This window comes from Lipophrys pholis (genome assembly GCF_963383615.2).
Source record: "Lipophrys pholis genome assembly, chromosome: 3".
Classification (NCBI taxonomy): Eukaryota; Metazoa; Chordata; class Actinopteri; order Blenniiformes; family Blenniidae; genus Lipophrys; species Lipophrys pholis.
In genome coordinates this window covers 5,362,625-5,375,140 of record NC_137627.1, presented here as the reverse complement: position 1 = coordinate 5,375,140, position 12,516 = coordinate 5,362,625, and the positions used below count along the sequence as shown (strand labels likewise).

Below are 12,516 nucleotides of genomic sequence, written 5' to 3'. Positions count from 1 at the left end.
TTATCACAATTAGATAGCTAACCATAAATTAATTAAAAACGGAAAAGTCTCAGAGGAAGAAAGACTTAAATTCATTATAGACACAAACTTCCCACTTTTTAGTGTCCTCATTTTAGGGTTCGGCGCCTCTTTTATTGACGCAGTAATTTATTTATTTTTTTAACATACGTTTTTAGGTCTCACATTGGCTGATATTTATCTCACGTCATTATGTTTTCCTTTCTGTTTTAACTCATTACAGCAAAAGAAACAAACCTCCCAGGGATAAAAGTAGTTCTTTGATTTCATGCCTACTACACAAACTGCATTGTTCTTGTAAATACCATGACTACATAAAAGGTTTTGAAGGTTAAACTTGAAAGTGCAGCTTCAGACACGTTTTGTTTTGTGGGATTGATCCAAAGCGGTTCTTTTGGTGGTAAAGCTTTCAGCTCCCTGACTGACAACTCATTGTCCATCACACATCCAGGTCTGCGGCTTACAATCTGCTGTGCGCTCTGACCTGCACCTTCAACCTGAAGATCGAGGGCCAGCTGCTGGAGACGTCCGGCCTCTGCATCCCGGCCAACAACACCCTCTTTATAGTGTCCATCAGCAAGACTCTGGCTGCCAACGAGCCCCATCTCACGCTGGAGTTTCTGGAAGAGTGCATCTCAGGCTTCAGCAAGTCCAGTGAGTCTACCTCGCAGCCAACGCAGCATCTCACAATCATCTAATAAGCCAAAGAAAAGTTCCCTTATTCACATTTCATCTATGATGAAATCTGATGAAACACATCCATGTATCTCAAAGATTCGATGGTATGAAATTAACATCAAAACTGACATTTCACTTAATTTTATTAATTTAAAGTCTGAATAGTCTTCTGGAAATGGCAACAAAAAAGCTAAAACCTTTAAATGAATTTGAATCAGAGGACTGATATAAAGTGTAAATTATGATAATCTCTTTTAATCAGGGGTAAAACCCATTTTAGTTCATTGGCCACATTGAATAGTGTCTTTATTACCTTTGAATTTAAACTTTTAGGTTTTTCTTTGTTGTGGTACATAGTATACTTTAAGAAAATGTCTCTGTTTTCACAAGATCAAACAATTACTACCAATAAGGACTACAATCGCAACATGAAGTCAATTTCAATGAAATCTTTGGTGCTAAAAACAGTGAAATGTCCAAAAAGAACTTCTGTATTGAAGCATTTTTCCCTCACACAGCCATATAACCATTAAACACAAGTTCTATTTATGATAAAGACTTTAATGTCTAGTTTTCTTGTTTTGGACAATTTGTGAGGATATATTTCATCCCACATCCATTCAAAACATTTTCACTAAAGGAAGAGATAAATTAATACTTATTAAAGACACTTCCGGGATTCGTTGTGTTCAAAACAATGATGTTTGTTCCCGCAGGTATTGAGCTGAAACATCTCTGTCTCGAGTACATGACACCCTGGCTGCTCAACCTGGTTCGCTTCTGTAAGCACAACGACGACGCCAAGCGGCAGCGCGTCACCGCCATCTTGGACAAGCTCATCACCATGACCATCAACGAGAAGCAGATGTACCCCTCCATCCAGGCCAAGATCTGGGGCAGCCTGGGCCAGGTGGGTCTGCTCCCTCCGCCCGCTGGAGGAGCATTTGGGGGAGGGGAGGTGGGGTCACAATGGTGGATTCGACCTCATGAAAACCTCCACCTTCTTTCTGCCTGTGTGCAGATCACAGACCTGCTGGACGTGGTGTTGGACAGCTTCATTAAGACCAGCGCCACAGGAGGCCTGGGCTCCATCAAGGCAGAGGTCATGGCCGACACTGCGGTGGCTCTGGCTTCAGGGAATGTCAAGCTGGTCTCCAACAAGGTGAGGGGGTGTGGGGTTCGGATGGAGGAACAACTTGGATATGTTTGGCTGTTAATGAAGCTCGAAGTTCAACAACTGTGTCCCACAATGTAAATATCTTAAACTCTGCTTGTTTTCATTTCATTGGTACTATCAGCACATTGGTGGTACTTACAGGCATACTAAAGAAATCTGGCAAAACAATGAGAATACAATTTTTCCCCATCTTGTTTTTATCAATCAATCAATCAATCAATCAATCAATATTATTAATAGTAGTACCTTAATTGACATTGTTATTAATATTAAAATAACTAGTTCTGCCTAATATATTGCACATTTATAGACATACACATGTATGCAAAGATTGAAATGTGATCAACTGAAATGAAGATACACATGTGCTGGTGTAAATGATGGTACTTTTTTGTAGTTTTTAAGCTGCCATCTTCTCAAATTCAGAAGCAAACATTTGGTTATACTTTACACTATTTTCAAAGTTTGGCCTAATGTTTATCTGATTCGAGGAGCCTGGAAACTCGATATAAATATCCAGAATCACCTCGTAGTTTTTTCTGCCACTATGACTGACTCGGTTTTGTATTTCAAGTTGTCAGCTGACCCCAGAAATGGAAAGTTTCACAGCAGGCATGAAGATGGAAAAGACAAAGCGACAACTCCTTATCATAATGAGGAGTTCAAAGTTGAACAGAAACATCACAATTCTACATTTACTTATCGAATTAGCTATTTCTGTCAAAAAAAATTTAATCATAGTTTTGTTCTTACTTCAGTCATCTTTATAGGGTTGGTTTCTGATTTGATGTCAGAAGTCGGCAATAAATGCAATACTTACATCGGGAAGAAAGTAATCCAAAGCTGCGCTTCTGTCCCGACTTAGAGAGGCCAGTGAGACAAACTCATCCACTCACTATCCATCATCTGTGTGCTTTGGCTCCAAATTCAGCCGACTACTCAGATAAACAAACACAACATACACAGACAGACACAATAGAAAAGCCAGGCCCTGGCTCCTATTATGGCCGACTGCAGCGCTGCACTGAATGGTGGCCATTGTGAAGACTGTTGACTAAGAAAAGCCAGTCAGAGCTGAAGTGGTTGTGCTGCTCTCCTTGGAGGATTTAGGTGAGCTTCAGTTTAAAAAAAAATAAAAAATTGAAAATTAAATAAAATCCATGTAGATGATTTAGATCTGATGACACACAGGCCTGCACATGTTGGATGGATCCTAGGTGTCTTCGTGTCGGTGTTGTCGCAGGGTCACTGTGTGATCTCACTGACCACAACAATGGAGCCTTGTCCGCCGCTCTTGACCTCCTTGTCACCCGAGAGCTGAATAAATGTTATTTTCTGATTGCTTTCATGTATCAGCTCCATGTACAGATACACGGTGATCGCCGGTGATCTTTGGCCCCGTTTCCATGGCGTTGCCAGTGAAAACACATCGTTTTTTGTGTTTTCCTTTCAGAAAGGTTTTTTCCCTTGCACAGCAAATTTTCTTTTTTTAACATGGTGTTCACAAAAATCCACAGCTGAATCCCAGCATCCTGTAAGGGAAACAAATCTTGTTGGTTGTCTTCACTTTTATCGACATTTGAATTATTTATGTATTTGTCCTTTTTTTATAAGACCTGAAAATCTCAGTAGATGCTAAAACTGCAGATTTAGGAAAATGTTTAGGAGACCATGGACGAAGGAAAAAACTTCAGATTGATGTTTCATGAGTAAAAAATAAACTCAAATGTTTCCTTAGCGACTGTGTGAAGATAGAGCTTGTATTTTTATTATTACCTAAGATAAAAAAAAAATTTTTTTAACAGTTTTTCTTGCAAGCAAGATATTACGTGTCAACATTTCATGTAGGTCGCTTGAAAATGACCAAAGTCACTGAATTAGCCCACAAATGTACATTTACCACAGTTCTGATTGCGAGATTTTAAGAGAGCTGAGTTACTACCGTAAATGGATTTGGAGAGCAATACAATCCAATTCACATCAGATCTTTTGAAGTGATTTTAAAGCTCACTCATATTTGAACACTCCGTTGGCATGTGTGGAAAAAACAGACAAACTTGAAATAGCACTCGTAAAGCAAAGAAATCGAGCATGAGAAAAAGTGCATTTAATTCATAACAGTGAATTCACAATCCCTCGAGGAAGTTGTGTTTTTCCTGATCTGTTCTGTCGTTTCTCCTCCCGTACCTCAGGTGATCGGCCGGATGTGTAAGATCATCGACAAGACGTGTCTGTCCCCGACGCCCACGCTAGAGCAGCACCTCATGTGGGACGACATCGCCATCCTGGCCCGCTACATGCTCATGCTGTCCTTCAACAACTCCCTGGACGTGGCGGCCCACCTGCCCTACCTGTTCCACGTGGTGACCCTGCTGGTGGCCACCGGGCCGCTCTCGCTCCGGGCCTCCACCCACGGCTTGGTCATCAACATCATCCACTCGCTGTGCACCTGCTCGCAGCTCAACTTCAGCGGTGAGGAAGTTCAGGTGCCATTAATCTTGGAGAATAAGGGAACGGAGGGTCTTGAGTGATTGTATTTATGAGGAGATTTGTGACATCTTTGTGTGAAACGGGTAGGAAGAGTTCTACATCGGCCTTAAACGAGTGACGGTGGTCAATTCTTGAAGAGATTTGTGCAGAACTCAACAAGAAGATCCTGAAATTCTTATTAGTAACTTGATTCTTTGTCAAGCTTTCACTCCACAAGCAGATTTATGTTACCAAATCCAGCAAGACTTGTCTTTTTCCACTATGGAGGACAACTAAACTGAGACAAGGAATTTCCCTCTGAAACCAATACAAACTATGCTGAAACATCCCTTTTTTAAGCTTTTTCTACAGCAGAGACGTACAACTGCTCACCCAGCTGTAGGAACCAGAGATGCAGTTTATTAGAAATAGTAACCTGAGCTGAAGTAACTTCATCGTCATGGCCACCTTTAAGTATCTGACCCCAAACAGTCATTTAGTTGATTACCTGCGTCTCTTCTTTCTCCACTGGGATGGACAGGCAGGCAGGGTTTGCAGTTATATTCACCACATTAGTATGCACAGAAACGTTGGGTACCCGGGTGTTTGGTGTCAAAAGTTGAGAAATGGATCCTTCAAGAATCAGATTTCTTCAATCGACCCACCGTAAAGTGACCACTGCAGTCCAGTTGTAAACAATGTGGACATGATGTGTTCACTTCGTGTCAGAAGTTCAGATTGTTCGGCAGCTCCTGGTATCCAGATTAGATTTTATCGATCAACTCTGATACCAACTCTACACAGAAGATGTTAAAGCATAAAGACTGACTCAGGGGTGTCAAACATAAGGCCCCTGGGCCAAAAACCAGCTCATCAAACCACCAAGGAAATGGTAAAGAGTTCAAAGAAAACATTGATTTGAAGAAAAAGAACATTGTACTTTCATATCTGTTATTCCAAAGAGCAAAGGCCGTAACGTCAGGGAATTACATCACATTACCTTTTTAATATTACCTCAGCACAACCCGGCTGTACTGCGACATGTTACCAGCAGAGTCACATAGGATGCACCCACCGAAAGAAACTTAACGAAATTCGATGTTCTGAATGGTTCCAGAGGAGACAAAGCAGGTCCTGAGGCTGAGCCTGACCGAGTTCTCCCTGCCCAAGTTCTACCTGCTGTTCGGCATCAGCAAAGTCAAGTCAGCCGCCGTCATCGCCTTCCGCTCCAGCTACAGAGACCGCTCCTTCTCCCCGGGCTCGTACGAGAGGGAGACCTTCGCCCTGTCCTCCCTGGAGACCGTCACCGAGGCCTTACTGGAAATCATGGAGGTCAGCAGAGGAAATCGAAGCCTTGTAAAATAAACGTTTATGACGACGCTAGAACCTCTTCACACGTTTGCTTCTTTGCCGCAGGCCTGTATGAGAGACATCCCAACCTGCAAGTGGTTAGACCAGTGGACAGAGCTCGCTCAGAAGTACGACTCCGTTACGATTGTATTTTTCTTTCTGTTTGCATGAGCGACGCAGGTGTGAATAGGTGAGTGTTTGTGTTTCAGGTTTGCATTCCAGTACAATCCCTCACTCCAGCCCCGAGCCCTGGTGGTGTTCGGCTGCATCAGTAAGAGAGTGAGCCACGGCCAGATCAAGCAGATCATCCGGATCCTCAGCAAGGCCAGTCCGCTGCTCAGCATAGATCGGGTGAGAGGCCTGGTCCCCAGACCTGATCTGCTCTCTTTATAGTTTTTTCAGCCAAATTCTAGCCTGAAGGCATAAAATGTACCAACTTTCAGCTGAAGACATCAAACAAGTGTTGCAGTACCAGTTTATACCACAGGGTGGTGCAGTGAGTCAGTCGAACTAAAACAGTGGCTGAACCTTTCAATATATTTTATGAAAATACAAGAGTGGAAGAGTCCCATCATAGGTGTTGAATGTTTCATTTTCTCGCAGCTCCGTCTTTCCCCCGTCTCCCGATGTTGTGTTATAGATTTCTATAATGTCGTGTCTCTGTCTCCCTCCTTCCTTGTTTCCACCCGGCCAGGGTCTGGAGAGCTGCCTGAAGGGCCCGGACAACTACAACAGCCAAGTGTTAATAGAGGCGACGGTCATTGCTCTGACTAAACTGCAGCCGCTGCTCAGCAAGGTAAAACTCTGAATACTGCTCAGTGTCTCCATTGGGAGGAGTTTTGATTCCTTCATAGGGTTTCTGCCTATTCTTGCTTCAAGTGTCGTCTTTACAACCATTTCCCCAACGATGCTGAAGATAACACGAACATTAACCCTCTGTGTGTCTGCAGGAGTCGCCCATGCACAAGGCTTTGTTCTGGGTGGCCATCGCTGTCCTGCAGCTGGACGAGGTCAACCTGTACTCTGCTGGGACGGCGTTGCTGGAGCAGAACCTGCACACTCTGGACACCATGCGCGTCTTCAACGACAAGGTAACACACTTACCCTGCTTTTCATCTGCGAGGTTATATATTTCCATCTCCCTCCCCTCCATGACCTCCTCATGTCTCGCTGCGTGACCCTCCAGAGTCCAGAAGAAGTGTTCATGGAGATCAGACGTCCTCTAGAGTGGCACTGCAAGCAGATGGATCATTTTGTGGGCCTCAACTTCAGCGCTAACTTCAACTTTGCACTGGTGGGACACCTGCTCAAAGGTAAGTGTGTTATTGACGTGCAGAGTCGGTGTTTTACTGTAACAGATTATTCATGTGTGTGTGACGATGTTTGCACAGGCTACAGACACCCGTCAGCCACCACGGTAGCGAGGACGGTGAGGATCCTGCACACGCTGCTCACGCTCGTCAGCAAGCATCTGAAATGTGACAAGTTTGAGGTCAACATCCAGAGCGTGGCCTATCTGGCCGGTAGGTGCTCTGCACAACACCGCAAACCCTCACCAGTCCCTCACATGAACCATGAACATGTTGCCGTGTGGAAAACGTCTCTCTGTCCATCATTAGGTTCTGTGTTTGTAACGTATTCACACCTTCAGAAAGAACAATTCGGCAAGAATGAAATGTGAATGCTGATTTAGCACGGTTAACCCTTCACAGGCCCGGTCACTTCCAGCTTTTCCCTGTTTCTGCAATACATGTGGCGATTAGGATGACACAACAGGATTGTCAAAGTTTTTGATAGACAATTGTTGCCCATTTAGAGATATTTTTAACTATAAGTTTTGAAATTCATTTTCATTTTGGTCCGTTTTACACATATATTCATTACAAACTAACGACATTTGGTGTTATTTTTCAAGATAAACTCAGTAAAAATCACAAACTTAAATATATTTTTTCTTGAAGTCATGTTGAAATTAATTATTCCTTTGAAGTGATGATTAATTGACTCTTGTGTTTAAGTTGGAGGCTTAATTTATCATCAAAAGATATTTTTTCAGCTATTTGGGGAAAGCAACACTAATTGTTCATTTATGTTTTCTCCTGTACTTGATGATGCATTGAGAGATGTTTGGTTCCGGCTAAATGTGCTGCTAACGGGACACTCGGACAACGTTTCAAGTGAAAACTGAAAACTTTTGTTGTGTTTCGTGTGTTTATACAACAGCGGTGTTTCGAAGCCACTGAAAACGGCTCCCGAGGTGGAGCTTTCTGAAAACATAAGATTCAACAATTCTAATTTCTCTTATCATTGTCAATATTCTTGAGTCTATCTCCAGGTTGCTCGTCAATGTCTCAAACTGTTTGGTTTAATCTGCTTTTCTTTCTGAATAACTGAAATACTTCATCCACCTTCTTCTTGTTCGCTCAGCCCTGCTCACTGTGTCCGAGGAGGTCCGAAGTCGCTGCAGCCTCAAACACAGGAAATCACTACTGATTTCGGACCTCTCCATGGACCCGGTGCCCATGGAAACATACTCCAGTCACATCACTGATCCCACCTGCAGGTGAGCTGAAATCAAAGGTGGAGGGAATTTGACTTTTGTGCATTAGGGGGCAGCAGTGAGTCAATGTTATACATGGTTTATTAAATTCCCAATCGCCAAAATGTGAGTTCATTAAGATACTTCTAACTGTCAGCACTCTTTCTTCGTGAAGTCATACTCAAGATGCACAATACAGCATCTTGTGGTACAAAGTGGTATTAAAAGACGGGTCGCATCAGGCCGTGTGGGTTAGCCTACTGAATTCAGTAGATCTCTCTTCAAAAGAAAATTACTGTTTGTTTAAAGGTGTTTTTGAATATGTAAAGATATTTAGGTTGACAGGTTCAAAACTGAATTCAACCCGACCCAGGCGCTTCATCAGCGTCAGAGGTGAAGGCATAAAGAGATTTAAAATGCGGGTAATTTGATGGCTAATGGTGGTTTTTAAATCAGGAACTTCTGTCTTTGCTTCAGCTTTTTGGCCAAAATTTACCTTCTGTATAATCTTTGTTTACATCCTTTGCAGAACTCTGCATGAAACACAGCCATGGACGTCGCCTCAGGTTTCAGAGCGCTACCTTACAGCCCATCATTACCCCACGATGGGCCAGATCAGCCCGCGAACACGCAAGTCCATGAGCCTGGATATGGGCCAGCCCTCACAGGCCAACACTAAGAAGCTTCTGGGTATGATCGGTCCTCAAGTTGATTGTTCTGGTCAAATCCTAAAGCAGACTGGAGAATGTATGTGTTGATCTGGTGTGTTGCTTCAGGCACGAGGAAGAGTTTCGACCATCTCATATCAGACTCCAAAGCACCAAAGAGACCAGAGATGGAGTCGGGTATGACGACCCCTCCCAAGATGAGGCGGGTAGCAGAGAACGACTATGAGATCGGTGAGTGCTTTTTTTTTTTTTTTTTTATGTCAGACTTTCGTTGAGGATTATTTTCAGTTGAACTCTTTGTTGTAATTCCAGAGACGCCAAGAATCGGGAACTCTCACCTCCGCAAAGTGTCCGTGTCCGAGTCCAACGTTCTGCTGGATGAGGAGGTCCTGACCGATCCAAAGATCCAGGCTCTTTTGCTCACTGTGCTGGTAGGAAATCACTTTGCGTTCACAAATCCTTTTCATGTCAGTGGGTGTGTTCTGACCGGCTGCTGCGTCTTCTTTCCAGGCCACCCAGGTCAAATACACCACTGATGACTTTGACCAGCGGATTCTGTACGAGTACCTGGCTGAAGCTAGCGTCGTCTTCCCAAAGGTTTTTCCAGTTGTGTGAGTACTCGCCATGTTTTGTTGCTGAGGAAAAACAAAGTATGCAAATATAAAACATTGTCCTCATTCATCACTAAATCCTGCCCACATTGACTGAACCTGCTGGGTTTTGTTCTTGGATTCTTGAATATAGGAATTCACCAAATCCTAAAGCCTATAAACAGAGGTCCCTCAAGGGTCTAAGCTCGGTCCACTGTCCTTTGCAATAGACCGTCTCACTTGATATAATCACGTGGTCCCATTTCCTTTCACCGTTGCTATGGTGATGACACACAATTCTTTGCGTTTTGAGGCAGGGGCACGTCAACGCTACAGGACTGCTTCCCGATGTTGAGCACATTTATTCAGATTAAATATATTAGTTTGACTTGGTAGTCTCATGTTTCGGCCCTTTTCATAGAGCGCCGAATCCTGATTCTGACAAACCACAACTTAATGCATGGAGGATTCATTTTGTGATATAAGTGGCTCTCTACGGGATTGAGATGAAAAATGATTCACGATTAAGACGCTGTTCTCTTGACACGTTGCCGCGTAAACGAGACGCAAGTGTGAGGAGGCGTTGACGCAGGATTGACCTCGGCTGCTCGTGTCTTCCTCAGCCACAATCTCCTGGACTCCAAGATCAACACTGTGCTGTCCCTGTGCCAGGACACCAACCTCCTGAACCCGGTCCACGGCATCGTCCAGAGCGTGGTTTACCACGAGGAGTCGCCCCCGCAGTACCAGCCCTCCTACTTACAAAGTAATGCACTCCCGGTCACTGCCCTGTGGTAACATGGGAGCTTCCTTGCTCACATAGTCAGACACAACCTCCTGCTGTTGATTGTTTTAAAAAAAAAAAAAAAAAAAAAGTCTTAAAGCTGTGTGTATTTGAAAAGTAAACCAGCTCTGGACTTTTGTGAGGAAGCATTTCTCCTCCTCCACCACGTCGCCTCTCCTAAACCCTCCCTCTCGTTTCACAGGCTTCGGCTTTAATGGACTTTGGAGGTTTGCCGGACCCTTCTCTAAGGTATGAATGATGCTTCCTCCAATCATTTCTGTTTTTTTTTTATTTTCCCTCGGATAGCCCCGCAGCAGGAATTCGGCTCAGTCAGCACTTTACGACAGCTCTGCAGCGCGCCTGCCAATTGGTGCGATGAATTATGAACCATAGAGAGACACACACACACACACACACACACACACACACACACACACACACACACACACACACACACACACACACACACACACACACACACACACACACACACACACACACACACACACACACACACACTCACGGAAGCTGAAGATGATTTGTCGTCCTGATTTCTGTTAACATCAGATCACGCGTCTATCCAGCAGAGTAGAATCACAATACGTAGTCGTGTCGCTGCGACAAACTGAAAGCACAGATTTATAACCCGGAAGCCATTAGACACTCCTAACGCCGTCTGTCCTCGTCACCCCGCAGCAAACCCAGATACCCGACTACGCCGAGCTCATCGTCAAGTTCCTGGAGGCGTTGATTGACAGCTACCTGCCGGCGGCCGACGAGGAGCGAGGGGAGGAGCAGCTGAGGACGCCCACGTCCCCGTACCCCCCGACCAGCCAGAGCCAGCTGAGCATCACTGCCAACCTCAATCTGTCCAACTCCATGACCTCCCTGGCCACCTCGCAGCACTCACCAGGTCTCTCTCTCTCTCGCTCTCGCTCTCGTTCTCGCTCTCGCTCTCGCTCTCTCTCAGGGCTGTTTATAGGGAGGCACCGTTATTAAAAAAGTATTAAATGTTACACTCATTAACATTGAGCTGGAGCCTGTGTGCCGACAAAGCAAACTCAGTCCCACATCTCAAGGCTACGTTAGTGTTCATAACACTAACGTACAATAATATGTCCTTAATAGAAAATCCTGGAAGGTCAAAACGGACAAAAGAAATTTTACAATCATACTTCTTGAATGACACTGGCTGTATATCCTGTGTGTGGGTGGAAAAAATAATGTTTTCCCAAATAAAATAAAAAAAAAAAGAACAAAAAAAAGTGAGGCTATAACCCCCCAAAAAATCATAGATGTGTGTTAAAAAAAAAAGAGCAGCTGTTCAGATAAAATGGAAAAATGTAGATGTGTGAGAATAGATGTGTAAAAAATAATAATGATCGTACAGAAAAAGGGGAAAAAAATTAAAATTAACACACGCTAAAAAAAATACCTGAGAGAAAAAATCCTCAAAATTGAAATTTGTGGGAAAAAATTATGTGCGAATGGAGTGGAGATATGAGAGGAAAAATATAGTTTAAAAGTTTGAAAATCCAAGAAAAAAAATTAAAAAACTGTAAGCAAAACTTTAAAAAGCTGTTTAGTCAAAAAAAAAAAGAAAGAAAAGTCACTGCTTGTGTGTTTGTTGCTCCTCCTGGTGTCGCTCTGATGTTCTGCGCTCCTCCTCGGTTCTCCAGGTGTGGATAAGGAGAACGTGCAGCTGTCGCCCAGCTCCGCTCTGTCCAGTGGGGGGCGCACTCGCCACGGCTCGGCCAGTCAGGTGCCCAAGCAGCGCAGCGTCGGCAGCTTCAGGAGGCCGAGCATCAAGAAGATCGTCTGATGAGCGGAGAGGAACCCCACCCCCCGCACACACACACACACACACACACACACACACACACACACACACACACACACACACACACATACACACACACACACTCCCAACTCACACTCACTCACACTTCCTGACTCTCCTCGTGCTCTGCTCCTCCTTCAAGGCAGAAAAAAAAAACAAAAAAACTGTGCTGCTTCCAGGAGGAAAGTTAACTTGAATTCTGCTGCTTGAGATTTCTTTGTTCTCCTCCTCACCCTCGTCGTGGAGGAGCTCCTGTCCTCCTCCTCTTCCTCTTCTTCAGCAGCAGTCAGAGAGGTGAAGACCCCCTTTGCTCCCCCCCCACCATGATATACACTCCCATGCAAGATGGACTAAATTAATGGTGATGTTGCGGGAGCTCGGATCTGGACCCGCTTAGACGTCT

The 12,516-nt window shown here is 44.2% G+C and overlaps 1 protein-coding gene across 1 annotated transcript in view; it reads left to right on the top strand.

Annotated features, from left to right (window-relative positions):
• nf1a (neurofibromin 1a) overlaps positions 1–12,259 on the top strand; it is a 63,207-nt gene extending 50,948 nt beyond the window's left edge. The window contains exons 37-56 of the mRNA XM_080460556.1: positions 470–672; positions 1,413–1,606; positions 1,718–1,858; positions 4,066–4,345; positions 5,460–5,674; positions 5,759–5,820; positions 5,902–6,043; positions 6,387–6,488; positions 6,643–6,783; positions 6,879–7,005; positions 7,084–7,215; positions 8,120–8,255; positions 8,761–8,921; positions 9,008–9,130; positions 9,212–9,330; positions 9,410–9,510; positions 10,113–10,255; positions 10,476–10,522; positions 10,970–11,186; positions 11,953–12,259. Coding sequence (XP_080316682.1) covers positions 470–672; positions 1,413–1,606; positions 1,718–1,858; positions 4,066–4,345; positions 5,460–5,674; positions 5,759–5,820; positions 5,902–6,043; positions 6,387–6,488; positions 6,643–6,783; positions 6,879–7,005; positions 7,084–7,215; positions 8,120–8,255; positions 8,761–8,921; positions 9,008–9,130; positions 9,212–9,330; positions 9,410–9,510; positions 10,113–10,255; positions 10,476–10,522; positions 10,970–11,186; positions 11,953–12,095 — 2,929 coding nt within the window. The 3' untranslated portion in view covers positions 12,096–12,259. The remainder of the gene's footprint in view (positions 1–469; positions 673–1,412; positions 1,607–1,717; positions 1,859–4,065; positions 4,346–5,459; positions 5,675–5,758; positions 5,821–5,901; positions 6,044–6,386; positions 6,489–6,642; positions 6,784–6,878; positions 7,006–7,083; positions 7,216–8,119; positions 8,256–8,760; positions 8,922–9,007; positions 9,131–9,211; positions 9,331–9,409; positions 9,511–10,112; positions 10,256–10,475; positions 10,523–10,969; positions 11,187–11,952) is intronic.
• The last annotated feature ends 257 nt before the right edge of the window (positions 12,260–12,516 follow it).